Source organism: Falco peregrinus, chromosome 1 (assembly GCF_023634155.1).
Source record: "Falco peregrinus isolate bFalPer1 chromosome 1, bFalPer1.pri, whole genome shotgun sequence".
NCBI classification, from domain to species: domain Eukaryota; kingdom Metazoa; phylum Chordata; class Aves; order Falconiformes; family Falconidae; genus Falco; species Falco peregrinus.
Genome location: NC_073721.1, coordinates 130,404,788 through 130,432,737, shown reverse-complemented (window position 1 = coordinate 130,432,737; position 27,950 = coordinate 130,404,788). Strand labels below are relative to the sequence as shown.

General features: G+C 48.5%; 1 protein-coding gene across 2 annotated transcripts; it reads right to left on the bottom strand.

Moving 5' to 3' along the window:
• Window positions 1-261: 261 nt before the first annotated feature.
• Window positions 262-20,875, bottom strand: SORD (sorbitol dehydrogenase). Of its 2 annotated transcripts, none has more exons than XM_055789752.1 (9): window positions 20,769-20,875; window positions 17,155-17,188; window positions 16,293-16,457; window positions 14,034-14,193; window positions 11,499-11,617; window positions 10,974-11,039; window positions 4,010-4,185; window positions 3,089-3,210; window positions 262-1,375 (listed from the first exon to the last, which is right to left on the bottom strand). In XM_055789752.1, exons 3-9 carry the CDS (start codon window positions 16,441-16,443, stop codon window positions 1,210-1,212), a joined length of 960 nt encoding a protein of 319 aa, XP_055645727.1. In that variant the 5' UTR covers window positions 16,444-16,457; window positions 17,155-17,188; window positions 20,769-20,875; the 3' UTR covers window positions 262-1,209. The 2 variants fall into 2 exon arrangements, with proteins under 2 accessions (XP_055645727.1, XP_055645723.1); XM_055789748.1 differs by lacking the exon at window positions 20,769-20,875 and adding an exon at window positions 20,658-20,767.
• Between the last annotated feature and the right edge of the window lie 7,075 nt (window positions 20,876-27,950).

The following is a 27,950-nucleotide window of genomic DNA, read 5'->3' as shown; positions in this document are numbered from 1 at the left end:
GTTATGTCTCAGCTGTGTAAAGCACAGCACAGACTTGCAGGCTTCTACATCTGCCAAGACTAACTTAGCCACCTCTGCAACAAACACAAGCTTTGATTTGCAAACAGTTGGGCTGTTTAAGGTTTCATGGTGCAGCTAGCACTGAGTTCACCTGCAGCCTGGCAAGACACAGCAGTGCAATAGCCTAGGGGTCTGCACATTCCCCAGGGCCCATGGACCCCTTCAGACCCTGCACCCAATTCTTTAACAGATGCAGACACATCAGGCAGGTAGCTTTTATTGAGGAAAGTTCACGAGCCCAAGAAAGGGACTGATCTCTCAGTAGTAAAATTAACACATGACTGTAATCAAAGATTAGATTAATCTGCAACCTGCTATCTCATTAGTACCTTGTTCATGGCTCACAAGCTCAGCAGGAAGGCCTGATATCTGGGAAAAGTTACAATTCATTTGCAGTGGTAAAACCCTTCAGTGATGCTGTTCCCTTACTCGTCACCTTCACTCCCCTCCATGGTAAAAGCGAGCTCTGTCCCCCAGCAGCAGCCCCTCCTTGGGAACCACGTAAGGACAGGGCTCTCTCTGGTCCCAGCCAGAGCCAGGGCAGTTTCCCTGCAAACACACTGCAGCCTGTCCTGGATCAGCACTTCTGCCCTGCGGGGAGCTGCTGTGGGGGGATGACACAGCAGATACAGTCCCAGCTGGCCTCCAGACTAGCTTCTTCAAAAATGCTCAGAGCTTTGGACCCACAGTTGCTGTCTGCAAAGAGCATAAAGAGAACAGCCTGAATGTGCAGATGCTTCCCATAGAGGTGGGCTAGCCAGGCTTTGTTCTGCAGGTCGATACAGACCCCGAGTGTCCCTGAGGGAAGGTGTGACTGAAAAGACACAGGCAGCTCTGCCCAATACACACAGAGACACCCAGGCTCTTCTGCACGTGGGGTCTGCCGGGGGAGAGCCAGCTATGTGAACCATAGTCCCTAATCAAACAGCAGCATTTTGATTCAAACTATCCCCTATGGGTTCTTCATTTGTAGTTACCTGTTAATACTCAAATGGTGTATCCCTCAGTGCCATTCACCCTTTACAAGGCAGTGCCTGCATAAGGTGACTGTATAAACATGCAACAGCCATACATCAGCCTCCTGTGGCCTCATGCTTCACATCCTGGGCAGGCAGTGTGACAGGGGAGAGGGCTGGTCACCACAGCATCTCAGGGGTTGTGGTCAGTGGGGTCACACTTCAACATGACTTTGACCCCTTCACCCCTCTTGGTGGTCTCAAATGCCTCAAGAGCCTTTTCCAGGGGAAAACGGTGTGTAACCAAAGGCTTGACATTGATCCGCTTGGATGCGAGCAGCGCAATTGCCACAGGCCACCTGGACAGGAAACAAAGAGCAGGGGATGAGAGCAGCCCCCAGTCTGGAGCCCCAAGAAAAGAGCGCAGAGCAGCCTGGTTTCATTACAGTAATTTCCTTAGTCCAGGCAAGCAAGAGGAGTTTTGCCTGCAAACAATCTTCCAGAACGGGAACCTCAAGCATCAGGCGTGGGAGATGGGACAAGCCAACTGCTTTGGGCTGTTGAGCACTGAGAAGGCAGGCACTGCTATACACAGACAGCTGGCTGTGCTTCACCTACAAGAGGCTAAGTAAGTGAGAATTACAGGAAACAACTGTACTCCTGAAGCATCGAATGAAAGAATTGCTGTGCACCGCTCTCCACTCACCTGGTCTCCTCACTTGCAGAATGATCACCATGGAGTTCAAACACACTGACTCAGTGCAGGAAGAAGAAAGGAGAAGCCTCAGTCAGCTTCCAGCCTCTCCTCTGGCACAGATGCCCTCAATTTGATTGCCTTGCTGATCCATTTGAATGGACCAAATTAGAGTGATGGGGATACAAAGGGATGCAGCAGCTAATCTAATTCCCAAACTGCCTACTTAAAAGACATTTCTCATTTTAAGAAGGAGCTTGATTGCATCTCATAAATCCTTCCTGGAAGTCAATCTCTACAGACTAAGTAAGGATTCTTGCTCCACTAGCAAGAAACTACAGCTCTGAACATAGCAAAAATCAGGTTGCAAATGTGCAATGCTGCGTTTCAAGCCCTGCCCAAGAAGTACAAGACTGAAGAGAGGGCAGCTGAGCTTCACCTGCCTACAGGGTGAGGCCAGCTTTCAGTAGTCTCAAAGACCTGCCTGTCCATGAGCCATGCAGTTCAGTCCTCTGGAGAGAGCACATATACCTCCAGACTGGCTCCAGATAAATGAAGGAAACTAAACAAGGCTCTTGCTCATCCCAGCATTTACTGATCTCCAACAAGACTGACAATGTGATTTCCTTCCATGACGAGCAAGGAGAACAGAGCTGGACACAGCTTGGCATAGGACATGGCACTTGGGATTTTTGACTCTTTGCCCAGAATTAAGATTACCCATATCCTTTGCCTCAAAATAGATAATATAACAGTTAGGAAGGTGAATGCCAGGAGGCAGCCAGCTTTTCACAAAATAGTGTGTAGGGTCAGGGCCAGGTCAAGCTGCTGCTTAGAGATCTCCCAGCACAACGGGCTGAAAGCAGCTAAAAGCTGTTGTGTTCCTCCCTGCCAAGCCATGAGCCAGCACACTTGTGGACGAGCCAGTCTCTTGCAAAACACCCCCAGCACCTGGCCTTCCCTTTCTACAGGGCATAAAAGTTGATGGCACAAATGTTAACTATGATTTCCACACACACCCCTTTTTGTCCTGCTTGCTTGCAGCAGAGTAAGGGTTTATAGGGTCTCTTCCTTTCTTTGCACCAAATGCTGCATGAAATGGAACAGGGGGAGAACCCAGCTGGGCTGCTTTATTGTGGTCAAATTTGCAGTGCAGTGTTCATACAGGAACCAAGGCACAAAATGCAGGACACATCAGTCAGACTGTCTGCACTGCTGTGCTGGCATTTCAGAGTGACAATGAGGTTTAACCATGGTAAAGGAAACCAAAGGCTGGTAAGGAAAACCAGCCTTTTCCACACCCTCTCTCCTTGTGGAAAGCAAGAACTTCTTACAGACAGATTTGGAAACACATCAGCCCATGCTGCACAAGACTCACGTGTTGCAATAGCGGAATATCCCCCGGATATCCACCTCTCGCACGGCAGCGTTCACGATGGGCACAGTGACCATCTCAGGCCCCAGCCCCACCAGCACCAAGGTCCCACCAGAACGAGTGGCCTGGAGAACAAGCACAAAAATATGTTACATTTTGCAAAACACAGTCACCTGAGCTTGCACAGCAGTCTGTAAAAAAATAAAACCACACTTTATGGCTGTAATGGACTGTTCAGGGCACAGCAGAGAAGCCAGGGGAGAGGCAGGATCCTGTCAGGAGCCCGCAAGTGTGAAACACACAATAAACGAGGCTTAAAAAAGCAGTCTTTTGAAAATCTCTGAAGGATTTTCTAAATCTTATTCTGAAAAATGACTAGCATTTAGGAGTATGAGAAGTACTTTTGGATTTTGGGATTAATGGGAGAGATTTAAAACCAAGAGCCTGATGCTCCACTGGAATTTCTCTTTTTGTAGCTTGTCCCATTTGTCTCCTGTCCTTTCATTGTGAAACTGTGCTACCTGCTCCACAGCTTCACATCAGGCAGTTCATGACAGCAAAACATCTCCTTAACTGCTTTCTTCACCTGCTGGAATTAATTTTCTTAATTATTCTCCTTATTAGGACATATCGTCAACTTGATGTAAGATGCTGTCCTACTCTGACACTGCTGCGTAGCCATGCTGAGTTTCAGGGTCTTATTGTAGTCTCTTCGGTAAGTGGTAAAGCCAAATCAGACAATTATCCCCACGCTGCCTGCAAAGATGTTAACTCTTTAATTGTCTCTCTTAGTTGTTGTCTAACGAGCACCTCCTCTCCCTCACACCAAGCTCACCGAAATTAAGCACTATGGGAGAGAAATAACTGTCATTCACTGCAGCATCCCAGAAAAAGAAAAGCCAATGCCAGACAAGCAATACTCACATAAATGCCAGCCTGGATGCAGGCTTCCACTCCTGTACACTCCACAGTTATCTCGGGCATGCAGCCAAGCAGACTTTCCACTTTGAAGGCCACCTCCTTCGGGGTCTCATTCTTCACCTGAATGGTGAAATCTGCCCCCACCTCCTTGGCTTTTTGAAGGCGAGATGCAGATAAATCTGGGGAACACAAAACAAGTCAAGAACTGGAGCATTATGTGAAGCAGAAGGGAAGAACCTGACCCTGTAATCTGCTTCCTACCCCCATCTGACAATCCCCACAGAGCCACTTTGTTTGGTGATCAGCTGTCAACTCTCTCAGGAGAGAGAAGACAGTATTTGTTATGTGGTAGGACAAGGTGGGGAACTGCAGCCCACTAGTACCTTCTCAAGAATGTATGTAGAGCACTCAGACCACAGGGCTTCCCACCCTTGATGCAAGTAGGTCTCCATCAAGGAGGCCTGATGGAAACACATACGTCTGGGGTCTGAACATGGGTTCACAGGGCAGCACACAAACAGGAGAGGAAAGGGTCTACATCCCCTCCCTCAAATTCACACAGCATTCAGTGAGGAGGCAGGGAGGAGACCTGCTCACTTTTCTGGGCAGACAGAGAAGGATTAGTGATAAGGACAACTTAAAGACACAGATGCCGAAAAGCTTTCCAGCTGCAGAACAGGGTGTGCTTCAAAGAGGCTAAAGCACCAACTCACAGATGAAAACCACACCATGCAAAGTAATGTCTGAGTGAAGAAACAGCTGCCACCAGGAGACTTAAGGAGTGTCTTCTAAGATGACTGTAGATCTCTCAATTTCTCTTTGGTACTGCAGGAACATCCAAGGTGTGCCAAGGCAAACTAGAAGGCCAAGCTTCCAAACTCCAAAGGGCAAGCACATCCATGCCACAAGCAGGAACCACAGCAGGAACAGCAGTGGCCAAGCACTGGCATGTTGCCGTCTCCACGCTGAAGAGCAGAGGAACCTCAGTGCAGGCAAAGGCAAAAGGCAGCAGGAGGGCAAGACAGACAGGTCAGTGCTGAGCTACGCTTGCCCTGTTTGAACTACATGGTTGCATCTTAACAAAACTGACACCATCTAAGAAAGACTGCACTGCCTGGTGTCTCTCTGGCAATGACTCTTTCATGAAGCAGCTTCACTAATTCACACAGAACCTAAACCCACTAATGAAAACTAACTGTAAAAAAAACACATTATACACACTCTTAGCAAGTTAACCTAGAGAGAAGCCTACAGAGAGGCAAAACCCCACCCCTCCTGCATTTTCCTTCCCTGGCTCTCAAGATCATTTGCTATTGCTCACACCCTCAAGGATACCTCCCTCTCAAAGGGCACTAGGCAGGGAGGCAAGGTTGCTCTGACCTTCCTGATGGCCCAGAAATCACCTAGCTATGGACAGCACAGCACCGAGAAGCCTTTCTGACAGGAGATGTCAGGCTCAGAGTATCATTAATGTGGCCATTTCACTTCTAACAGTACCAGATAAGAGCAGATCACAAGCTCTCTGAGGGCTTCCTCAATGAACCATCAGCAGATGCTTTCAGCTGAGCAAACTGCAGAATGCATTAGTTGTCAACACTAAGTGCTGCCCTGCTGTTATAGACCTCTCCCATCCTTTTAGCCTCCTTGTTACAGCACTGGAGGCTGCTAAGCCTCTCTCAAGCAGTTTCTGTTACAGATGAATGAGCAGGCAAGCCCATAAAAAAAAGGGAATGGATCTAGTAAAATACTGACTTCAAACAGCCCATTAACACACAGCAGCAAAGCTGGTGTTGATAAATACCGGCAAGGGCATGGCTGTACTCTGGTAATCTGTCTACAGGGACCTTGACAGTGCTGTAGATATCTTTTGAAGATCCATAAAATGGTTTGTAAATGAAGCGAACTGCCCAGGTGAGTAGCCACACTGTGTCTTCTCTTCCACGTCCCCAGGAAGGAAGCCACCCATCCCTCTCCAGGCACCACTGGTGACCAGGACATCTCTGGAGATAAGGAGGAGGACAGAAGAGAAGAGTGGCATTTCCCAGGCAGAAACAACCTCTTCGCCTTGCACTGAAGCAGTGATTTACAAGGGCCTGTGTGCTGGCACTGGAAAAGACATTCAGATCAAACATGGAAACTGAGCTGTAACAGCCAAGATTTCCTAGACCCAAACCTCAGGGTGAGCAATGTCTCCTGCCAGAGGTCCTAGGCTAGGATACTTGGAAAATGATACCTTTGCCAGGGGCACACTCCTCTCCAGGACACACTGTGCACCCACACACCACAAAGAGGAACATACAGGAACATACCCCTCTCACCAGGGCACAGTCTTCAGAGAAGTCAGGGATGGAGTAGGGGGAAAATATCAAGGGAAAAGAGGAGGAGGACAAGGCTACTGCTCTGACATGAGCCACTCTGACTCATGTCCCAGCACTGGGAGGAAGACAGGCCAGAGGACCTACCCTGCCCATCACATGATGAACAGCACAGACATGCCCCCACTGGCAGCACAAGTGCTTGAGATGCTGGGTGCTGTCACACCCATTGAGATGAGCATCCAGGAGACCTGAGGAGGGAGTTTCAAGAAGGAAAAATAAAGGGTAATAAAATGCAGTCAAAGGAGGAAAAGCCAAGGCTGAAAAGTGAGGGCAGCATCACCCTGGAAACCTTGACATGGGCTCTCACTCCTGTGGCTGCAGGAGGCATTAGTCACGTCTGCCCCTCAGGCTGTACATATGGTCATGCCTGACCCTCTGCTAGCTGAGCTGCACTCAGAGACCTCCCACGCAGCAAGGGCATGGGCATTTCTGAGGCACCTGAAATGCCTCCAAACGACTTCTGCCTGGCATGGCTTGTGTCTCTCAACTCTCACTGTATGGCAAAGAGACCAGGGGAGCTTGACAGTGCTCCCAGCAACAGACTGAAATCCCCATGAAGTTCAGCCTCAAAACACCAGCTTGCAGCAGACACAGCTGGATTCAACCATTTACAGTATCTGCCTAGTCACTACTATATTTTATACTGTCTCTTTGGCAAAAATACATCCAGAGGCAGTGCCTTGGACCAACAGGCCCTCCCAGCCAATGCTTCAAAGTGGCCACTGAAGTCACTCTCAGGCAGCAAACACCACCACCACCACCCCCCCCCACCTTTCCTATAGTTGGCCTCTGGTTTGCCAACCTGCTCACGAAGGAAGCCCTCACATCAGAGAGGCATACAGGATGCACCAGCAATACCGTCAGACCTGGTCAGGGCTGTGATAACGTCTCAGTATACCTGGCCTAAGTGAATCACTACCAAGCACTTGCTGAAGCCGACAGATCTGCAGGTTACCAAACGAGAAGTTTACCATATTGTTTAGAGCTCCAGACACCTTTAAGTGTTGAGAAGAACCAAGTCATTTGGGTTTTAAACCTTGCAGCAGCTGAACTCCACACAACTCTTGGGCAACTGGTCAATTATACAATTAAAGCAGGGGTCCTCAAACTTTTTAACCAGGGGGCCGGCACGCGGATGAAGTGGCAGGCAGTCATCTGTGGCTGCTTGGTTTCCCCCCCCAGCCCCCCTGGGGGGGGGGGGGGGGGGGGGGGGGGGGGGGGGCAGGCGCATGGGGGTTCTGTAAACACCGGGGGCCAGATTGAGGACCCTGGAGGGCCGTATCCAGCCTGTGGGCTGTAGTTTGAGGACCCCTGAATTAAAGGGTTGCATTTGGCCTCTAGTCAGAAACTTGTTTTCACTTCCTGGCTGCTGGAGCTAATTAAAGTTTTAACTGCCAGACTAAGAGTAGCCCATTCTTGTATTTCTGCTCCCATGGAAGTTATCAAATTATACTTAAGCGTCTCATGATGGTTTATAAGCCTTAACAGGCTTGAAACTCTCACACTTTCTATGTTGATCTTCTTTCACAAAGGAGTTGAACTCTTCCTGGTTTCATCCTCCTTGGCCTTGACTTCCAGGGTTTCTGGAGGCACCAGTACCCAGGACTTCAGATTTAAATAGCACAAGGGGAATAGTTTCCCTTAAGTAGGAATTACTAAATTCATCTTTAGAGACAGTCAGAGTAAGGCAAGACAGTCCAGCACCACCATACAAATTACCCAAACTGTCATCTCACTTTCTGGGGAATAAGACTGCTCTTTTACGTGCCCCTAAGGAGAAAAGCAGCTTTTTAGAGCAACAGCTATACCCACTGTCCACAGCAAGGCAGAAGAACAGGAGAAGGTTGCCCATAAATATCAATCACACCCACTCAGCAGCAGAGCACAGAAAGTCATATACCTTAGGGAAGAGTAGATGAGGACCCATGAAACAAACTGATCTTCTGCACCTAACTGCAGTCCATCAAATACACCAACACCCTCCCCCCACAAAAGGAAGAACACTAGTCTGACAGGAATAAAGCACTTCAGGGAGAAAAGCAAAGATATCAGAAGCACTAATACCTTTTATCAGGCAAGCTGCTGTATCTGGGAGGAAAGGCAAGCTTTGACACACACAAGCCTTTGGAAGGGTAGGGCTGAGCATTAGTCTCTAGCTACAGTGCCAGCCACTCTCCCAGAGAAGGGACCCGACCCCTTGGCAGAGATACAACTTTCCAAAATTCATTGACTCCAGGTGTGCCAAAGACACTCACCACAGAAGCTGTAGGAGGCGAGTTCTCCCCAGGTCAGGGAAAAGCTTTTAGGTATTTCTATGTTTGTGTGCTGCTTGTCAAAACAAACATTTAAAGCCTTAAGTGCTGTGCAGACACAGCTCTTCACAGATAAACACATCATAAAACCTCCAGGCAATTAATTCAAAGAACCTGGTAGCAAAGTACAAGAGGGCCACCTCACAGGTGTTGGCTCCTAAAGCTGAGAGAAAAAGCAGTTCCTTGAGACAGGCAGCAAAATCCCCAGTGGCAATGAGCCAAACAAAATCCATTCTTCAGCTCATATTACATACAAATATTTGACTAGAAACAGCACCTTCCACGGGTGTCTCCAAGCATCTCAGCCAAACACCTCTCAGGTGGGAGATGTCTACAAGCCAGGATCATTACCTAGACCAAGGTGCAATATAAGAAGGGATCAATTCCACGTTGCTGAGCTTGCTGACCCTACAAACCAGGTGCCAAGAACCTCCTATGGCCACCAGAAGCCCATGGCAGATGCTATAGAGAACTGCTTGCCAAAGGTCCCCAGGAGCAGTCTACAGGCACAGGCAAGAGCAGCTCCCAGTGTTACAGGAAAGAATACACCCAGATAGGACCAGGGATGGGGCATCAGGCTAAACCAGCTGCCTCAGCCCCACCAACCCCTGCCAGCTCACCAAGCCCTTCCCCACCCAAGGATTCAGTCACCCATCAGCTCCTGCACCAGCTCAGCAGCAAGGTTCCTCATACGTGAAGGCAGAGCTGCTTTTCCTGCCATAGCAACCATCACCCTCAAATAACAACACTTCGCAAAATCTGAGGCCTGGATTGATCACAATCCACCAAGCACGTGCATGCAGGGTGGGGCCAGCAGAGTAAAAAATGCCCTGGAATCAGCGGCAGGAGGATTTAGGGAGAAGGCAATAATCTGCTTTAGGTTTTGACATCAGCTACTACTGAAGGATGCTTCTGCAAAGACAAAAGTGTGGGACCTGAATTTTGTCTCTCAGCCCAAAGAAGGAAACACAGTAAGAGAGAGGTCAAAAATACAGCTGGCCCGAAGTGTGGGAGGTGGAGCAAGAGCCTTCTGAAAGGCAAGCTATACAGAGAAAAGCCCAAACCTTTGAGGTAAGGTGGAGCGAGCTGGGCTGGATTAGCATGGCAAAGAGAAGGGGGGATCGAATGGCTGGCTGCAACAACCAAAAGAGTAGCTGCAAAGATGATGAAGACTCATTTCAATTCTTGCAGAAGAGAAAATATCCACAAATGACAGTTTGTGAGTGGATCCTAGAAAAAGCTTCTTCATTCAGTGGTTATGCAGTCCTGGAGTAGGTGCCCCGAAAGATGGGATCTCAACCCTCAGAAGTTTTCTAGGCACAGCTAGACAAAGACATGGCTGCAAGTGGCAGCTGGACTAGAAACCTCCAGGACACAGTTAGATAAGTGAGGCCCATTTCTGAAATGCAGGGTCCCTGAAAAGGCCATTTCAGTCATTGTGGATCATCACTAGAAAATTAACCCCACAGCAGGACAGCAGAAAGAAGGGCAGCAAAGAAGGACTGCACACAGAAGGACTGTGCAAATACTGTGTCCAGACCATCACCTAGCACTACAAAAGGAAGGAAAAAAACCCTGCTCGGAGCAAACCTCCAAGAATAGCTCCAAACAGGGTATAGAAATATGCTATGCTGTCTGGTCTGCATGCCTAGGTGAAGACTAGAAGCACATGTGATCCAGGTCTACAAGTGCTACAGCAAAAACAAAACCTGATCCTCAAGGCTTGATCTATGAGCCAAAGGCAAAACACAAAGTTGAGGTCAGCAGAGCTCAAAAACAAAACAAAAAAAGAAGGAAAACAGTGATCAGAGGTGAGGCACCAGGAGCAAGCAGAGCTCTTGTAATTCAGAGCTTTGTCATATAGATGCATTGCTTCTCCCAAAAGACCTGCTCAAAGTCTCAAAAAGGTCTCTAGGCTTGATCCAAGGACCACTCATTAGCCTCTGGTTTATTTTCCTTGAAGTACTGTAGCTACTCCACCTGCACAACTTGCCTGTACTAGGAAGCAGAAGTTATTACCCTGGTCTGCTAACCTAGCAGAGAAGCACCTGCATCTTCTTATAGACCCCAGTCATTCAGAGATCAAAGTCTTGTCCTGGGGAATGAAGTGTTTATTAAGATTGCCCCTAGACAGGTGCACATTACTACTCCATGAACAGACTTTCCATTGTGCTTGGGCTGCCTTCCCCAGCAGTTAACTTGAAGGAATAATTTGGAATTAGTCAAAGTGTTGTACCACGGGAAACAGGCACACTCTTAAGGGTTAAAAGGACTTACCAGTAATTACCACAGCCGCTGCACCCATCATCTTAGCAACAAGCACATTAACAAGGCCAATTGGTCCTGCATACAAAGGGGAGAAAGAGAACATATACAACTGCCAGACAGCACCAGCTGCAGTCTCTAAAAACATGCCCAGAGCTCAGTGTGTTCCTAGGCTAAAGGAGGCTCCAGCTGTGTTTCCAGGTGGGCAGCTTTGGGATCACACAATCACCATGATCCCAGGGCAGTGAGAGCAGCTGCTGAGAGAGCAGCTATTGCTATATGAGGGGCTCCGCAAGGAAAACACCACCCGCTCCTCTGCTCTCTTGAGCTGGTAGGCTCAGCACACCTGACACTGCACTGTGCATTTGGGCTTCTCAAAATGCAGCACTGTAGTGTAGCACGGGCAAGGGCAGCCTCAGGGTCCACCCCCCAGCATCCCTGTAACTGCTATGACCCACGCTTACGCCTTGCACCCTGTCCATCCCCCTCCATGCTGTGGCAGGTAGAGAATGCAAAGACTGAGTATGTTCACCATACCAGAGCCAGACACAAAGACTTTGCTTCCCAGAGTGACTCCTGCTCTTTTGCAGGCATGGATTCCCACCGAAAGAGGCTCAATAAGGGCTCCTTCTTCAAAGGTGACATTATCTGGAAGCCTGCAAGAACCAGACAAAAGCAACAATCACCAAAGAGGTTTATGAGGGTGATGAGAAAGCCAGGACACTCAAAGACCAAATATTCTGTGATCCTATGGGTCTAAATCACAGTGGCAAAATACACTCTCACCTGTGGTCTGAGAAATGCAGGGCTGGAAGGCATTTCAAGAGGTTATATTGCCTCCTTCCCTCCTCTGAAGCAGCATCAAGGGCACCTAAACCGTTTACCAGTGAGGTTTGCCCAAGCACCAAACACAGGGACCTACAAATTCCCCTACATCAACTGTCCAGTACTCGGTGAGTCAACCCAAAAACACCTTTGCCACTCATACCCTTTGAAATAAACTCCACAGTTGTGAATGTACCACCCTGAAGACTGCCCTATGGCTGGGACACATCAGTCAGCCTCCAGACCCCTCATCTGGGTTGAATCATTTGGCTCCATGCTTTTACTTGCTGCCAGTGGTGATGCCACATAAAGCAAAGGCAGCCAGATCCCGGTCTCTCCATCATGCTCTGGTTGTCCTCCCCTGATGCACCAAGTGTTTCAACCACTGGCTGGTCTCAGCACGCACCCTCCCAGCAGTCAGGGAAAATGTGTACAGTGGGAATCGAACACCTTTTGGACAGAAACAGCATCGTAATGCAGTTAGCATACATGATAGAAAAAAGCAGAGGTGGGTGAAACCCTTCTGAACTGCTGGTAAAAATAAGTCTCAGGCCCACAATGCATTCCCCTTCAGAAAGCCACCAGCATGGCTCTCACACAGCAGGAGCTGTGAGCTGTGTCTTTCTGACAGTCCTGGGAAGCTCAAGATCAGATCTCAGCCAGGCCAGCACAAAACCAAGTAACGGAAATAACAGTTGTGGGAAGACAGCTGTAAGGTATCTGTACGTCCCTCATCTCCAGGAAGCATTAAAGGGCTGACTCCAAGAGTTCAGTTGTCTCAGAGTCTGGCATCACATTTGCTACTACTGGGTCTGGGCACTGTCCTGTCAATGGGGAGGGCAGCTTTGCAGCATGTTCCCACATCCATCAAATTACTCAGAGCATCCAACACAGAGTCTGTCCACCAGTAGGACGACAGACAATATCTGCCCAAATATGCAAGAGCCCATTGAGCTCAGCCATCATCTTTTCTTAGCAAATTTGTGCTGGCAGAGTGACTTTGTGCCAGCGACTCTGCTCTATATCAGATGGCCACCACATTGTTCACCTGAAACCAGGAGCACCAGATCCAGGCTTTTTTGCATTTCAAAGCTTAAACCACCCCCCATAGTTAAAGTAGCATTAACTCAAACTGGAGAAAAAAGCAAAACCCTGGAAGACAACAGCTACAAACCAGCCACTTCCGCCCAAGCAAAAACTTGTGATGTTGTCAGAAAATGTTATTTTAACAACACACAGGAGATCAGTGACAGTAGGTCTGGAGAGCGAGAAGTTAGTCCCATCCAGACCAGCATCTCATCTGACAGCAACTGCTTGGGATCGCTTTGAAAGAAGCTTCCTGCCTGAGGACTCCTATGAGAAGAACATTCGAGTGTCTCCTTCCAACTGATATGATCCTGACTTTCTCTGCAGACACCAAAGATCAATCCCAAGGACATTCCTACTCATAGAAGTACCAGCTCCATACAGACTGAGAAAGCACAAGCTCCACATGTAGACCAGCCTCAGGGGGGAACTACCTTAGACTATTTTTAAACCCTTGTGCAAACACGCTTATGTGGGTCTAACACTGCAGAGGTTTATTTGCCAGAGTACTTAAGCACAGACTTGCTTTTAAGCAAATATGTCAGTCCTGCCACAATTAAAAACACACTCAAGTTTGCTGAACTGGATATGAAAACAAATGTGTAATGCTGGCAGCTTAGTGGGGCCACTCAGCGCCACAGAAAAAAAGCAGCTTAGCAGGAACACTGCTTTCTGTTCCTGTTCTGTTCTAAGTAGGATGACTTCGTTTCAAAGACAGAGCAAGGTTTCAGCAGTCAATGTGGTGTTTCCTGAAAAGCAGCAGTAAAGCTAGCTCAGCTCAAAGAATCAGACAAAGGCCTTCAGGCACCATCCTAAGAAGCAAGGATATTAAAAGATAGCAGAAAAAAAACCCCAACAGCAGGGAGTAAATGGGAAAAGAAAAATAATTAAAGGGTAAAACAGTGGTGACATCCCAGGAAACATGCAAGAAATGTTTGTTTATGTCTGGCACCAGAGGGGATAAACTACACCTGCCTGACAAGCCCTTTGCAAAGTGGCTGCCATCCAAGCCTTATACACGTTATTTATGGATCAGAAAGCATTAAAACGTGTCATGTTCAAGCAAAGAGTGCTCACTGCAATACTCAAAAGGGCCAAGAGGCAATAGCTTCAGCTAATCCCTCCAGGGAGCATGTATTTCTCTGCAGAGGGAGCACTAACTTGTAGCAGTAGCTGGCACTGTGCTTGTAGTAGCGGCACAAGTTCCCATTATCAGGAGGCGTCGCGCAGAAGAAGATGGTTGGAGACAGGTTATAGCGGCCAGTTTTGCAGAACTCATCCATTTCTCTTGGGACACCAGGCTCAATGGCCACTCGATCACCTGTCAGGGTGAAAGCAGACTGTGTTACTTGGAAAGAATGTGGGCACATAGGTATGGAGTAGCATCAAACAATCACAGAAGACAGCATGAAACCCTGGCACAGGAGAAGCATGAGGGACATCTGCTAACTGGAAAAGATCACACTGCACACACCAGGCAAGTTCCTAACACTTCCTTCACGGTGGCCTCATCACCAAGATCTTCACAGTTACAAAAAAAAGCCAGTGTTTCAGAGCCACAGACACAGAGCAGATGGAAGCTCAGTCACATACAAACCTCTCTCCAGCTGCCTTGCACTCAACCTTAGCAGATGAAAAGGCAGCCCTCACCCCAGGGAATCACACAGTGACCAGATTTTTTTCAGAATCTGTAGTACTTAGTAGAATAAATAGGGCAAAGCAGGTGAGCTCTGCTGGCCACCACGCCACCAGCTGGAAAGGGCTGTTCCTTTGGAAGGAAGCTTATGGTGCAAAAGCACATCTGGAAGTCAGGCAGGACTTCTGGGGAAACAGAAACATCTTGATGTTATGGCAGGGAAGTCCAGACTGCTGGAAGGACACATGCTGTAGGACAAATTGCAAAAAAAAAATAATAAAATATTGAATTGCAATCACAAGGCAGGATGGACTAAAGAAAACAAATGTGTGACTGCAGTACAACTCGCAAGTCTGCAAGGAACACAAGACAGCCCATTTTGTTTGGCAGAGGAAGCGAACCAAAGCCAAATCTCTCAGCAAAGCTCTCCAGCAACATGCTTCCACTCAGACATGGTGACAAGCAGGAGAATGGATCAAAGTAAAGAGCCATCTAGCCCACTACATCACCTCTGACAGGGCCAGTATGGGATGTCTGGGGGTGAGAGAAGCAGAAGCACATACTGACCGTTCTCCCAGCCGCCCATTATATTTAGCTGTGTGTGGGGCCTCCCAAGCTGCATGTGGTTTCTTTGTATTTACTAACCCTGGACAATTTCTCCTCTACCTTCCACCATGTAAACTTCTAGCATCCATGTCATCCTCTGCCAAGAAGGCCTGCAGGTCTGCTGCATCCTAGGTGAATGCTGCACCTGGCTCGCACTGTCCCTTGCTCTTGTACTGGAGGAAACAGAGAACTGGCAACCTTTATGTGTCCTCTCCCTGCCCTCCATGAGCCTTCAGACCTGTGTCACATGTCCTTGAGTTGTGTCTCCAGCTCCTAGCTCAAGTTCCTAATTTAGTAATTTGTCATAGACATGCTGCTCCACATCTCATCATCTCCTTGTCCTCCTCTGAGACTTTTCACTTCTTTTATATCTCTTTGGAAAGGAGGAGACCAGAACTGCACGCAGAGCTCCAGATGTGCAATGATGTCCTCTGTCTGAGTATCTGTCCCTTTCCTAACTCTGATCTGCACTCTTCACCATGAGCCAACATTACCCTAAACTGTGTCAGAGTCAAAGGTCTCACTCTTCAGCAGTGACGGTCAGCCCACCGTTTTAGATACAAAGCTGGTTTTGTTTCTTCTGTCACAGTCACCACTTTACCTGCATTGAATTTTAGCTGCACCTTATTGTCCAGACACCCTTAAGTTCTCTCTGTAACTCTTGCTAGCTCTCCCATGTTCTCTCCACCCTGCCTAAGTTGCTATCACCAGCAAACTTAGCAAAATTCACTGCTCAGCCCATTTTCTAGGGCATTCATGAGCATACTGAACTGTAGAGGTCACATTATGGGGCCTAGTACAGTTGCTCCAGTGAACTCTTTCCACTGCTGGAGGTCATTTGCTCCTTCAAGAGCACACATGGCAAAGAAACATCAACAGCAGGCTGCTGGCAAGAGCAACATACATGGTTTCTGAAGCTGAACATCCAGCTTCTTCAGAAGGCACCTTGTACCAGCATACACACTGCTCTGCATTCCTAAGAAATACCACTACAGTGGTGAAGCTGTGTGGTTAACAGCAGTACAGTGACACTCTCTGAAGGAGCAGGTCACACTGCAATTCACAGCTCAGAACACGAGATAAATTTACCTAACAAAAAAGCACAGCCTGTTATCAACACATTCTCAGGAACTGACTAGCAGGAAAACTAATAAAATGACAGTTTTGATTCCAATTACCTGGTTTCAGACCAGTCACCCCTGATCCCACTTTGACAACAGTCCCAGAAGCTTCGTGCCCCAATACCATGGGGTCCTTCATGACAAAATCCCCAATTCGACCATGCTGCCAGTAGTGAACGTCAGACCCACAGATCCCAACAGAATGCATCCGCAGGAGGACCTCTGCCAGAAAAAGAAGAAAGGTTCTTGCAGAAAAACTTCTCAGGCACTGGGAAAGTGACAGATGTACTGCCTCTGTGCCCCACAATAAAGGCCAAGCCAGCACTGAAACATCTGAATTTACTAGCAGTAAATACATGTACCAGAACTGCACATGCACGCATTAGGATGGATGGCATATTCATGAGACACCTGCTAAAATACAAAACTATACAAGGATTTACAAAACAGTAAAACTTAAAATATGGTAAGACCCCTGTCAACAAGAGCTAATACAATCCAAGAGGGGCATGACTATTACTGGAGGAAGAATAAATGAGCAAGTCCATTTAATTTTTCCTTCTCCCTAAGCTATGATTTCAGCCTTGGAAAATCAGTGAATCAAATTTCTATTGGCCTAGCCTATTAATATTTAGTCCTGCAATAAGATCATTTAACATGTTTAATGTGAAATACATGAACTGATGAAACAGGAAGCAAACAAAAGCCAGATAAAGGGGTGTATCTGTGACTGCTCCAATCCTTCCTTAAGTGGAAACACAGCATTGTCTGGTTTAGCCAAGCATTCATTTTTTGGATTGTGTTACATGTTCTCAGAAACATATGACCTCTTTATAAAACCAAGGAGTAGCAAAAAAAGAATAGGAAAAGAAAGAGATTAGCAAAGAAAGCAGACAGAAGCAGTCATCTCTAGACCTACCATTGGGACCCGGTTCCGGAACTGGACGGTTTTCCTATGGACAAAAAGAAAAAAAAAAAAGCATTCAGCCGCTTGTGCATAGCCATGGGAGTACCTCATGGAAAGTCAGTCCAGGTTAGCTCAGGTAAATCCACAAACAGATCAGGGTTTTGGTTCTGTCTGCTCTGCAAGACACTGCTGTACAACAAGGAGCAAGAACAACGTGCAGTTCACACTTCCTCCCTAAGCTCACCTAATTTTGCTTTTGCAGTGAAGTAGCGTGAGCTGAGCACACAGCCAGCCTGTAAATGCACTCTCTTCAATTATTTTGCCTTTCCCTGCCCAGAAAAGAGCCACATACTAAATTTTCCTGCCCTGGAACAGCCTCACTCAAGTTTCAGCTGAATCCTTCATCCCACCAAAAGACAAAAAAATTCACGTTCTGTAACCAGGAAGATTCCGAACCTCTAATTTCTATAAAGCATTAGTATTACAATTTTTATATTATTATTTTTATATTTTTACTACATAATAATAAACCAATGTATACATCAATTGTAAACATTACTGTAAATCACATTTAAAGTCACATCCTCTTGTAATGAGTATGACACCTCTTTATGGGATGAATGACAAAAACCAGAATTATAAAAGTAGTCACTTGGCCTCAAGTCACCCTTCCACCTAAAGGGTCTGCAGACCTTTTGCCTTCACTGAACTCCCTCAGCTGTCTCAAAAGGCAAAGGAATAATTCTGTTGGGTTTTACAACATCATGACAGTACGATAACCATCCAGCACCCACCTCTAAGATCATGTGCCTAAGAAAACCTGCACCAAAGTAGTTAGTGCTAACAATGAACTCTCCATAATCCACCTGCTGCTCAAATTTTCGTGCATTTTAGACCCTTTTACCCACAGCCCAAAAGCGGGCACAAGGCCTTTGAGCAGACCTTCGATTCACCCAGTTCCTCTTCAGAAATTTGGTGCATACACATTAGTGAGCCCATGGTCGGTTATTTACCTTGCAAGAGCATCTTCAGTTAGCAAGAAATCTGCTCTCTGGATTTGAGAGATGAGCAATCACTTTATAGCAGTCCTCCATGTAGCAGCTTCAGCAGTTAACCCGTTAGAAGCTGCTACATAACAACAAGACCAGACTTTGCTGCTCCTGTACTGCTGAGAAAGCAGGGTATCCCTTCCTGCTTTGGGGGAACACCATTTTGCATTTTAGCTAATTAAATACATTTTCAACCCCAGCATACTTCTCAACTCATACTTTGTACGAGAAATTCTGAAAATACATTGTCAAAGCACTACTTCATTAAAATACCTGCTGAATAATTGGTGCTGTAAGTGGGCAGGATGGCCCAAACTGTTGACTGGAGTGCAAATCAAGCACAACTCAACCTACTGAAATCTTCAATGCTCAGAACTCTATCTGCATTTTTTCTATGTGGGGTGTTTGTTTTGCCCCACTAAGGACACAGACCAGAGCATTATTTTTAAAAGAAGCTGATCTACATGTAAACTCTTATACAGAAAATGGCCAGTAAGCATGCAGTCTGGTAACACACCAGAGGTACAGACCACCTTGGCTGTCTCAAAGGGATTGAGCACAACATGGTGACAGATAAAGCAAGCCAACTTCTAGCTGAAAATGTGTATGTGGCATTCCTCAGCCCAGAAAAACACACTTTTCTTTCAATAACAGCTGTGCCAAAACCCAGTCCTCTTGGTGGAAACTGAACCCTCCAGCTTGATTTGTAGAAAACTGTGAGTGACCAAAGTGGTAGACCCCGAAGTACTTCAGAATGCATGTTCTGCTCACTGCCCATTCTGCACTGAAAAGGTCAGAGACAGCAACTGGTGTAACCGAGGATGTGAAGGAAATGCAGCCAATGTTTTTTGTGAAAGAAGACATGTAAGAGAGCGTATGTACATCCATAAAAACCAATAAATCCTCAAGGGGCAGCAACTTGGAGCCTGTGGCAACCACCTAAGACCCAGAGGAGAGTCAACAAAAATGAAGCCAATACATTTTTGCATAACACAGGCCAGCTATTGAAGCCACAGTGACCCTCCCCATAGGAAACACATCCACAGGAATCAAGAAAGGTGTGGGAATTACAGGCAAGATGATCTCACCTAACTTTAGGTATGAAAAATGCATGTAACAAGTTGGGAGTTCTCTGCCTAGACTCCTTACGTGATCAGTGGGGCAATGCAATGAGTGCCATTCACACTGTTGTGAAGAAACTTTAGAGAAGCCCAGGAGGATCCCACTCTGAGGGGCTGCCAGTACAGGAGGCCAGGGAAGCACTGAGGACCACCACTGAGGTCTCCAGCAATACAAATATCCCAAGGGAAACTTACACATCTGGGCGTAAGCCAACCTAGAGATCAGCAATACAGACAGAATGGAGCCAGCAGCCACCCTCAACGCTCTCATACACCTTTCTAAATTACAGGGGTTTGGAAACACATTCTTGAGCTAGAGGGACCATCTCAATTCTCATTCACTGTGGCGATGCCTTTTACTTCTAGTAGAAGCCAGGCTGCCTCTAGTGAGATAGCAGTTATACCAAAGGTGGCTGGGAGCCACGCAGGAACCGCCCATGTGAGCACCGCTTAGCCTGTGGCACATGTCGCTTGAGCCACGCCAGAACCATAACAAATCTGCTGCTTCCCTGACAATCATCCCCCAAATGAGCTGCTGCAGTATCCAAAGTCTACGTGTTCCTAAGAGCCCTCCTGCCGCTGTTTGTACAGAACGTTGCCTGCCGATGTTTGCCCCTGTAAATATTCCCTGCCCGATTTGGCACTCGCCAAGCTGGCACACGCCGATCCCCAGCAGCGCTGCGACCATGGCACCCGGGAGGATCCCAGCGTCCGCAGTCGGAGCAGCAGGACAGGCTGAAGCTCCCGCTGTAGGCGAAGAGCCCCCCCGCGGAGTACAGCAGCTGCCCCCCGAGCCCGCCCTGCGGCTCTGTCCACTGGGGCCGCCCTGTGCCGGGCTCTGCGCCCCGCAGCGCGGGTCCTCCCCCCCTCGGGGCTCGGGTGCCCCCGGGCCGCGGGGCTCACGCTTTGCCCCAGGGCTCAGCCCCCCAAGCGCGGGGCGCCCGCTGCCCTTCCCCGCTCCCCGCCCGGGGCCAGTTCAGCTCATTGACCCGGCACCGGCGGCGGGGATCGAGGGGGCGGATGCCCCCCCCGCTGCTCGGTGCCGGGGGCTCAGCCCCAGCGGGCTCCCGGCCCCGCGGGGGGCTGGCTGCCTGCCGGCGCGGCGGGGCGGCCCGGCCTGGCCCGGCTCCCCCCGACCCCGGCCCGGCCGGCGCTGGGCGGCCGCCCCTGCCGCCCCCGCCGCCCCCGGCCCAGCCGCCCCCGCCACCCCCGGCCCGCAGCGCCGCCAAGCGCGGCCCTGCTCCCGGCCCGCTCCGCCCGGGCGCCGCCCCCGGCCGAGCCGAACCGAGCCAGGCCGGGCCGGGCCGCGGCGGCCCCGGGGCGGCCCGCTCCCCCCGGCCCGTACCAGGCGCAGGTCCCCGGCTCGGCGCACCACCACAGCCAGGTTCTGCCCCGGCGCCGCCATAGCTCGGCGCGGCACGGCGCGGCGCCCGGGTCTAAGGACCGGCGGTGGGACTTCCCGCGGTGGGGCCGCCCCTCTGACCCCGGCTGCCCGCCGCGCCAGACCCGGCGCCGCCCCCACGGCATGGAGCGGGCAGGGGCAGGCTCCAGCTCACAGGCCCCCGCCAGGCCGGGCCTCTCCGGCAAGGCAACCAGGGCCCAGCAGGCCCCGGCGCCAAGCCCCCACCCCACCCGCCGGCAACGCCTGTGAATAAGCTCCAGCAGCGCTCCCTGCAGCCCACCCCGGCCGTGCGCGCCTGGGCACGGCCACAGCCGTCCCGGCCTTTCAGAGCGTAACTGGGTGCCACTGGGCCCTGTTCCCTCTCACACCGTGTCTGCACGGGTGCGTGCTGCTGCCGTGCCAGCTGGAGTGGCTCAGTTCAAACCGGCACTGGTGTGAAGCTGGCGGCAGCATGGTGCTGTGCACTTCGACTAAAATACAATAAAATGTGAGGCCGTGGGTTTGCAAGGACCCAGCTGGATGCAGCATTGTTGGAATGTGGATATCTCAGCTGTGAGAATGGCTTACTGGGGGGAAAAAGCCCAAGATTTCAGGGGTCATGGGTTTCAGGGGTAAGAGGTTTTCCACCCAAAGGGAGCTGGCAGATCTCAAGAAGGTTATCCGCTCCAGCCCTAAGAGTGTTCTGAAGCTGAAAGTTTTCTAAGCTTGACTTCCTTGGAAAAACAGAAAATGTGCAGGATATGTCATGCAAAGTTGCCAGAACCAGATAAAATAGCCTGCACGTGTAATATTACTTCCTCCTGCTTGCATGAATGGGAGTATCTATGAATTTCCTTTCCTCCGTGCAAAAATGTTTCACCTTCCAGGCAGATGAGGGCTGATGCATTTATTTTCTCCTGGGTCATTCCTCACAATACTTATTCGAGTTGGAGTCAGCATCGAATTAGTGGCTGTGAGCCACTCCTGTGGTTACTCTGAGGGCAGGGGAAGGAGCATGTGTGAGGGAAACTGTGACAAAACTCCTTTACTCAGTGTTTACGCAGCAGTCCAATTCCTGCTGCATCCACTGCCTCAGTAGATGAAGCAGGAATATTTGCATTTCTGCAAATTACGGAAAGACAGGGAACGGCCATCTCTTCCTGGATGCACTTGTTTTATCAAGGCACCTGTTTGCACCTCTGCAAAAGTGGCTTCTGTGCTGCTTTGCCACACCAGGAGATGCTCTGAAGAACCCAGCCTCGGGCTGCTGCTGTGCCCAGGGTGTCACTGTCTTGACAGGGTGAGGTGGCAGATTTGAAGTGCTTTGGTTCTGTTGCCTTCTCTCCCAGGAAGACCTGATGGTGTTGGCTCTTCCTCTCAAGGCACAGCAATGCCCTTATCCAACATGGCCCTGTGGCCAGACAGCCTCTGCTCCTGCCCTGCGGCGAGATGGGGAGGAAAGCAGTTCCTTGCCAGTGTTTGGGCAGACAAATGTCTTTTTGTTGGGGCAGGAGAAATGGTTGATTCAGGTCTTCTGCTGCTCCCTGCCATGACTGTCAGCACTGCGTCTTCAGTTTCTTCCCCTTCTCTTTCCAGCTTTCCTTCTGGATCAAATCCACTTCATATTTTCCATCTGTGTTTTCTCTGCCAGTATTTGCTGCCTGGCAGCTAGCTCCAGTGTGCAGACTTGGTCTGCCCTTGCTTCAAGATTACAAGGACTTCACCAGCCACCACAAGTTCTGTGAGATCCTTGTTTAAAAGAAGTTTTGAAGTTTTTTGCCATGGTCCATTCCTCTTTGTTTGTCTTCAGCACTGCCTGGCAAGCTCTTTTGACTCCCAACCAAAGACAGCTTTAAACAAAACATACTTAGGACTTAGTTGCGCATTCATTTATTTTTCACTTATGCTTATGGGAATCCAACTTGTAGTGACCACAGAGGTCATTCACATTCCTTCAAGCATGCAATAGTGGTGCTATAAAGATCATGTCATAACAAGTTAACCTTACAAATCAGGCCTTATCACCAGAACAGTTCCACTTTGCATTAGCTCAACAAAGATACATGTTTGCCTTTTTAGCCAATAATCAGGATCATTGTTGTCTTGCTAGGTAAGAATATAAGTTCTTTGTTGACATGACTGTAACCCAGTTCACTTACAGCAGTCAAACTCGACGTGTATTTTCCTTGTTTACAAGTTATGAAACACCTCTCTGGACCATTTCAGGTGAGGAGAAGTGTGGCGTGACCTCAGGGGGACTCACTTCCCTATCTTGGAGGAGGAGCTTCCCCAAAACAAAAGGCAATGGGCACAGGATGCACACTCACCAGTTCGCTGTGGAGGGTGAGGGCAGTGCTTTGGACCCCAGGCTCCTTGCAGTGATCCTTCAGCAGTCCCATGTGGCAGGGCAGCCTCGGGTGCAGTGTTGGGTTGGAGGCCCTGTGTGGAGCAGCCAAATATCTGCTGTAAGCATCAGATGTCAGTGCAAGCCTCTGCCTGGTCCAAAATGTACCCAAGGGGCCTGAGCCTAATCTCACCACCTTCATGAGTTCTGCATCTCCATGCACAGCTCAAGCAGGACTTACACTGGAGGCAACTACTTGTATCCCCCTCCCCTTATTTAACCTATGAAGGATTTCTGTATTTGTCTGGGAGGTGGTGTCACCTCAGCAGGGTCCCTCTGAAGCTTCTTGCACATCCCAGCATAGCAATTGTATTTCTGACCAATGAGAGCAAATGTTTTCTCCCAAGTTTACGCAGAAAATTCTAAGGTGCCTGTGCAGATCTGCCAGCACCTTTGACAACAGTTAGAAAAAGAAATTAAACAACACAGTAATAATATCTTTCTCCCGAAGAGAGATGCCATAACAGCATCTCACCCATAAAGCCACCATCCTGTGACGGCCTTATCTCACCTCCAAATCAAAGTGAGCATGAGTGTTAGAGCTGTGTAAGGTAGGTCATGGCCACCAGACCTAGATTCAGATTAAGTCTGCAAATGAAGTTCAATAATCCTATGAAACAGCTCTAAGTGTGGGCAATTATATTCTGAAATAGTAACACCAGGTTCTATTTTTAAATATCAACTCCCTGCAGAGACAAGCCCTCTGACAATTTTATCTTGAGAGGATTTGTTCCAAAAAAGAAAGCCTCTGCTGCTGAATGTGTCATCAGGGATGCAGCTCAAAATATCAACAATCCTTATTTTTAAGTATTTACTTATGGCCCCAGAAACCGTTCCTTTGCACTTTTGGGGTTTTGAGTGCATGACCACAGAGCTTGCTCCTGCTTCTTTTCCTCTGAGCACCTCACAGGGTGCTCCACTGGGAAGACAGATACAGGAATATATTGGGATCCAACATTTCCACTCACCCACCCAGACAGGTGAAGGCAGAAGAAGATCCTGGGAGACTTTGTGGCTGCTGGTTATAAATTTTTGCAACACTGTTCTGTTCTGGGTCAAGACCTTCCACCATCCCCGCATGTGCATACCACCAAACGTAGTTATTTGCATAGCTCAGATTTGTAATTTCCTCAGAAGCCATCCTCAGCTGCTGACTTCCTCATCCTTGCATGCTGGTTAGACACCACACTAAATATAATCCCATCAGTCAATATTGAATGCAATTTTCTGCAGAAGAGTGCAGCTCAGGGAATCATTTAAAATCTCCTTGTGAGACAATCATTTAGCGATTGTGTGCCAGCTTTTTAGAGCATGAAGGCATGTGCATTCCACCTTCCTGGGAGAGGTGGCTGTACCTTCACATCAACCACTTAGGTCTGTCCTGTCCCCAAGCCTGAGGCAGGACCAGAAGTCTGGTGGCTGAAGAGCACCCCTGCACAGCATGTCTATTCTCAGAAATACAGAACTTACAAATAACCTCTTTTGCAAATGAGCTTTGTCTGAATGGCATCAGTGGATCTTGTGTGGCCAGTGCTGGGGCATCTGTCCACCTAATTTTTTGTGTATCCGTCTTGGGATTATCCCGAGCCCACCTACGCAGTAGCATGAGTCAGCCAAGAGGCTTGCAGGCTGCGCAAGGGTAGGGTGCAAAGTGCCATGTAGTCACCCAAGATAGTTTGGTGGAGTTTAGTGTTACAAGGCCAGGGCCACAACCCAGAGAAACTCTGCTTTACTCTATGACTAACTCCCTCTCCGCATGCCCAGAAACACCCCTCTTCAGCCAGATCTGCTAAGCCGTCGGACAGTGGCAGATCTCTATACCTTTGCAGAAGTGCCTAGTAGTTAAGGCAGTTATAGTGGTGGCAGCAATTATATTTCCTAGAAACCTTCTCTTCTCCTGTGAGACAAATCCAGCTCCTTCAGCATATCATCATATGCCAGGTACTCCAGTCTTAGTGACCCTCTTCTGGACTTTGCAGCTGACCAACTTTTCCAACACCCCTCTGGAAGGGTACACTCAAAGTCCCGCTTCCACGAATGCAGGTGAAATCAAGCAGTCAGTGATGTTACTTCCCCTCCACTGCAGCATCCCTTTCTCTGTGTACCACCCTGAAGCCATCTGTCTGCATAAACATTATTATCTTGTTCATGTCTCTGGCTTTTTTCTGGTTTTTTTTCTGCAACTTGTCACACACCATTGACTCCAGAATGGTTTAAGACCCAGCCACATGGTACTAATAATATTCAATCCCAGAGAGATGGCTTGGTCCAGACTCACTTGGTCTGTGGCAGTCAACAGCCGATGTTTTGGGCTTCTAGTATTTCTGCTTTTCCATAAGAAAGGACCATGACTTTTGATGAAGGAAGGACAGAAAAGCTGCCTGGATGATTTTCTAAGTTCATAATAAAGCCCTCTCTGAAATCACCAAGTCCTCATGGGCAGCTGGACCCTGATAGATCCGTGCATGAGAGATGAGACTGGTTTTGGGGCAACTGTTTCTTAGCTCGGGGATCGGCTGCAAGAGCAGAAAGCTCATTGTGAGTGAAGCAGAGAAATGGGACAACAGAGTGCTAAACAAGTGGGGCTTGGTGAGAGGTGCAGATCAGTAACTGGAGAAACATGAGCCACAGGGGGGCCCAAAGGCAGAGAAGGGACCCTGGACTATGGTGTGGTGGAAACAGACACAGCTGTGAGGAGCAGCCACAGAACTTGGATAGTGCATAAGATTCTCCGTACAGGTATCAGGCTATGTGGAAGGTCCAGGTACTTCTCAGCAGGGATCAATACTCCCAGATAGGCTCTGGGTGAGATGAAGGTTTTGCACTTGGCCTCTCTCTTGTGCGGGTCATTCCCCAGGTTTGTTTCCTGGAAAAGCCTGGCCTTTTTTAGCACTAGCAGCGCTGGACTGGAGGCAGTTGTTAGTTTTATAGCCGTATCTAATCCATGCCTGTGCCATCCACCGCTAAGTTCAACACCAGCAGTATGAAGGAATACTATTAAAAAACCCCACATGTCTTTAAACATGTCTCCAATAACTAAGCACAGTGGAATGAATCATAAACCACACCCCCTCAACAGATGAGGAAACACAGGGAAACAAAAACTTCAAGCTCAGCAAGGAAGCTAGGCGCTAGTTTGTTGCCCTACCCCTCAAGGTTTGTTTGGGAAGTTAATAAAAATGTGTTGACATTCTTTCTGCTCCCCTCCCAAGGAGGGAAAAGATTGACCAAACGTCATGTACAGTAACCACTGGGGTGGGCTGTGGCAGTACCAGTCTGTGCTCCAAACCAGATGGATATTTAGAGCAAAGAACACCTCATGACATGTATTTCTGCAAAAGTAACCAGAGATTGCTCTAAAATCAAACAACCATGAACAAACCCTGGTGCCACCTTATGTCTGACTAATTGCTGCACAAAACTCTGGTTCCTGAAGCATCAGAAGGACTCAGAGAAACCTCTCTTACAGATGAGAATAGCAGGATTTGGGGCCAAAATAAACTCCTCCTTTCCAAAGGCTGTGGATCTTCTAACAACAGTGTTTATGTGGTTCTTGCTTGCTGGCCAAACTGCTGATGACTTGAGGAGCATCTCAGCCAAATGGAGGGAGCAACCCATTGAGATCACAAAATCACTTCCCACCTGAAATCTTCAGACACAGAGGAAACATTTCCATTTGGTCCCTCTCTTGTCTAAATGGCCATTCCCATGGAATGGCCTGTCCTACTTATCTTTAATAAAAGTAACGCATAGTTTCTGCCACCTTCCAATGCAAACATCTTAGAAAAAAGTTGACATTAAATGGAACAAATGCATAACAAAGCCAGAATGTGAGAGTTCAGCAGCTTCTCACCTCCAGAGGTGTCCAGAAAGGAACATGGGAACACTAGGAACATCTCAGCCTTCCAGGTCTCACCCTTGGAGAAGCTCTTCCCCTTTCCTTCCTGACAACCTCCTCTGCTGTAAGGCCTCCTTCTCTATTTCCTCTCAACTCTTTTGCCCCTTTGGGGTCTTATGTAGAGTTACAGGCAGCCCGGTTCCTTGCCCTTGAGGCCAACACCCACACAGTAAGCATCTCTTCTTGCAGTTACCCACTCCCTCATTCTCCACTCCTGCCAGACTTCTCCCTTGGCTTGCCCTTTTTGTTCCTCCTGGCCTTGTCACCTACAGCCATTGGGCAGGCTTCCTGTCTCCTCTGCAAGAGGTGGCGAGTCCGCAGACCTCAGTGTACCTTTTATGCTACTCAACATGGCTGAGGGCTGCAAAATACCTCTGCTGTTTCAGTCTTGGATGGTTCTTTACCAGGCTATAAGGGACAGTTAATTAAATTTTCTCCATCCAAGTGTGGTTCAACAGTGTCATTTCAGACAGTCTTGGAGTATCTCCAGTTTCTGGGAACCACCATGATGAGATGTTCTGATGTTCCTAGTGTTCCCACATTCTTTTCTGGACACTTCTGGAGATGAGAAGCTGATGAACTCTCATATTGGCTTTTTTATGCATTTGTTCCATCTAATGCTGACTTTTTTTCTAAGGTGCTTGTATTAGGAGGTAGAGGAGACTATGCCTTACTTTTATGAATGGTATGTAGGATTTGCATACTCACCCTTAGACTGTGAGCAGCAGGAATGTTGTAGAGCATCCTTTTGGATACAGATAACTAAGAGCTAGGCATGGTTGGAAAGGCACGCTGGGCTTGGCATGACCAGCCCAGTGTCCGTGTACAAATGGCATTCCTTCAGAAATGCAATGGAAAAGCAACTGCTGAAGGAGGAGGCTGAGCATGGGAAGCTGGCTTGAGTTGAGCTGCAAAGCAGCCTAGCGTGCCGGCGCTGAGCATGGGCTGGAGCCCA

Bases quoted from the DNA above. Each gene is read 5' to 3' on its own strand.
- SORD (XM_055789748.1), bottom strand. From the start codon at position 20,717: ATGGCGGCGCCGGGGCAGAACCTGGCTGTGGTGGTGCGCCGAGCCGGG. The intron at 11,040-11,498 runs GTATGGTGAACA...CTTTGTATGCAG, and splicing joins AGTCTTTGTGTCTGGCTCTG to GACCAATTGGCCTTGTTAAT. The intron at 1,376-3,088 runs GTGAGTCTTGTG...TTTCCTGTCCAG, and splicing joins ATATTCCGCTATTGCAACAC to GTGGCCTGTGGCAATTGCGC.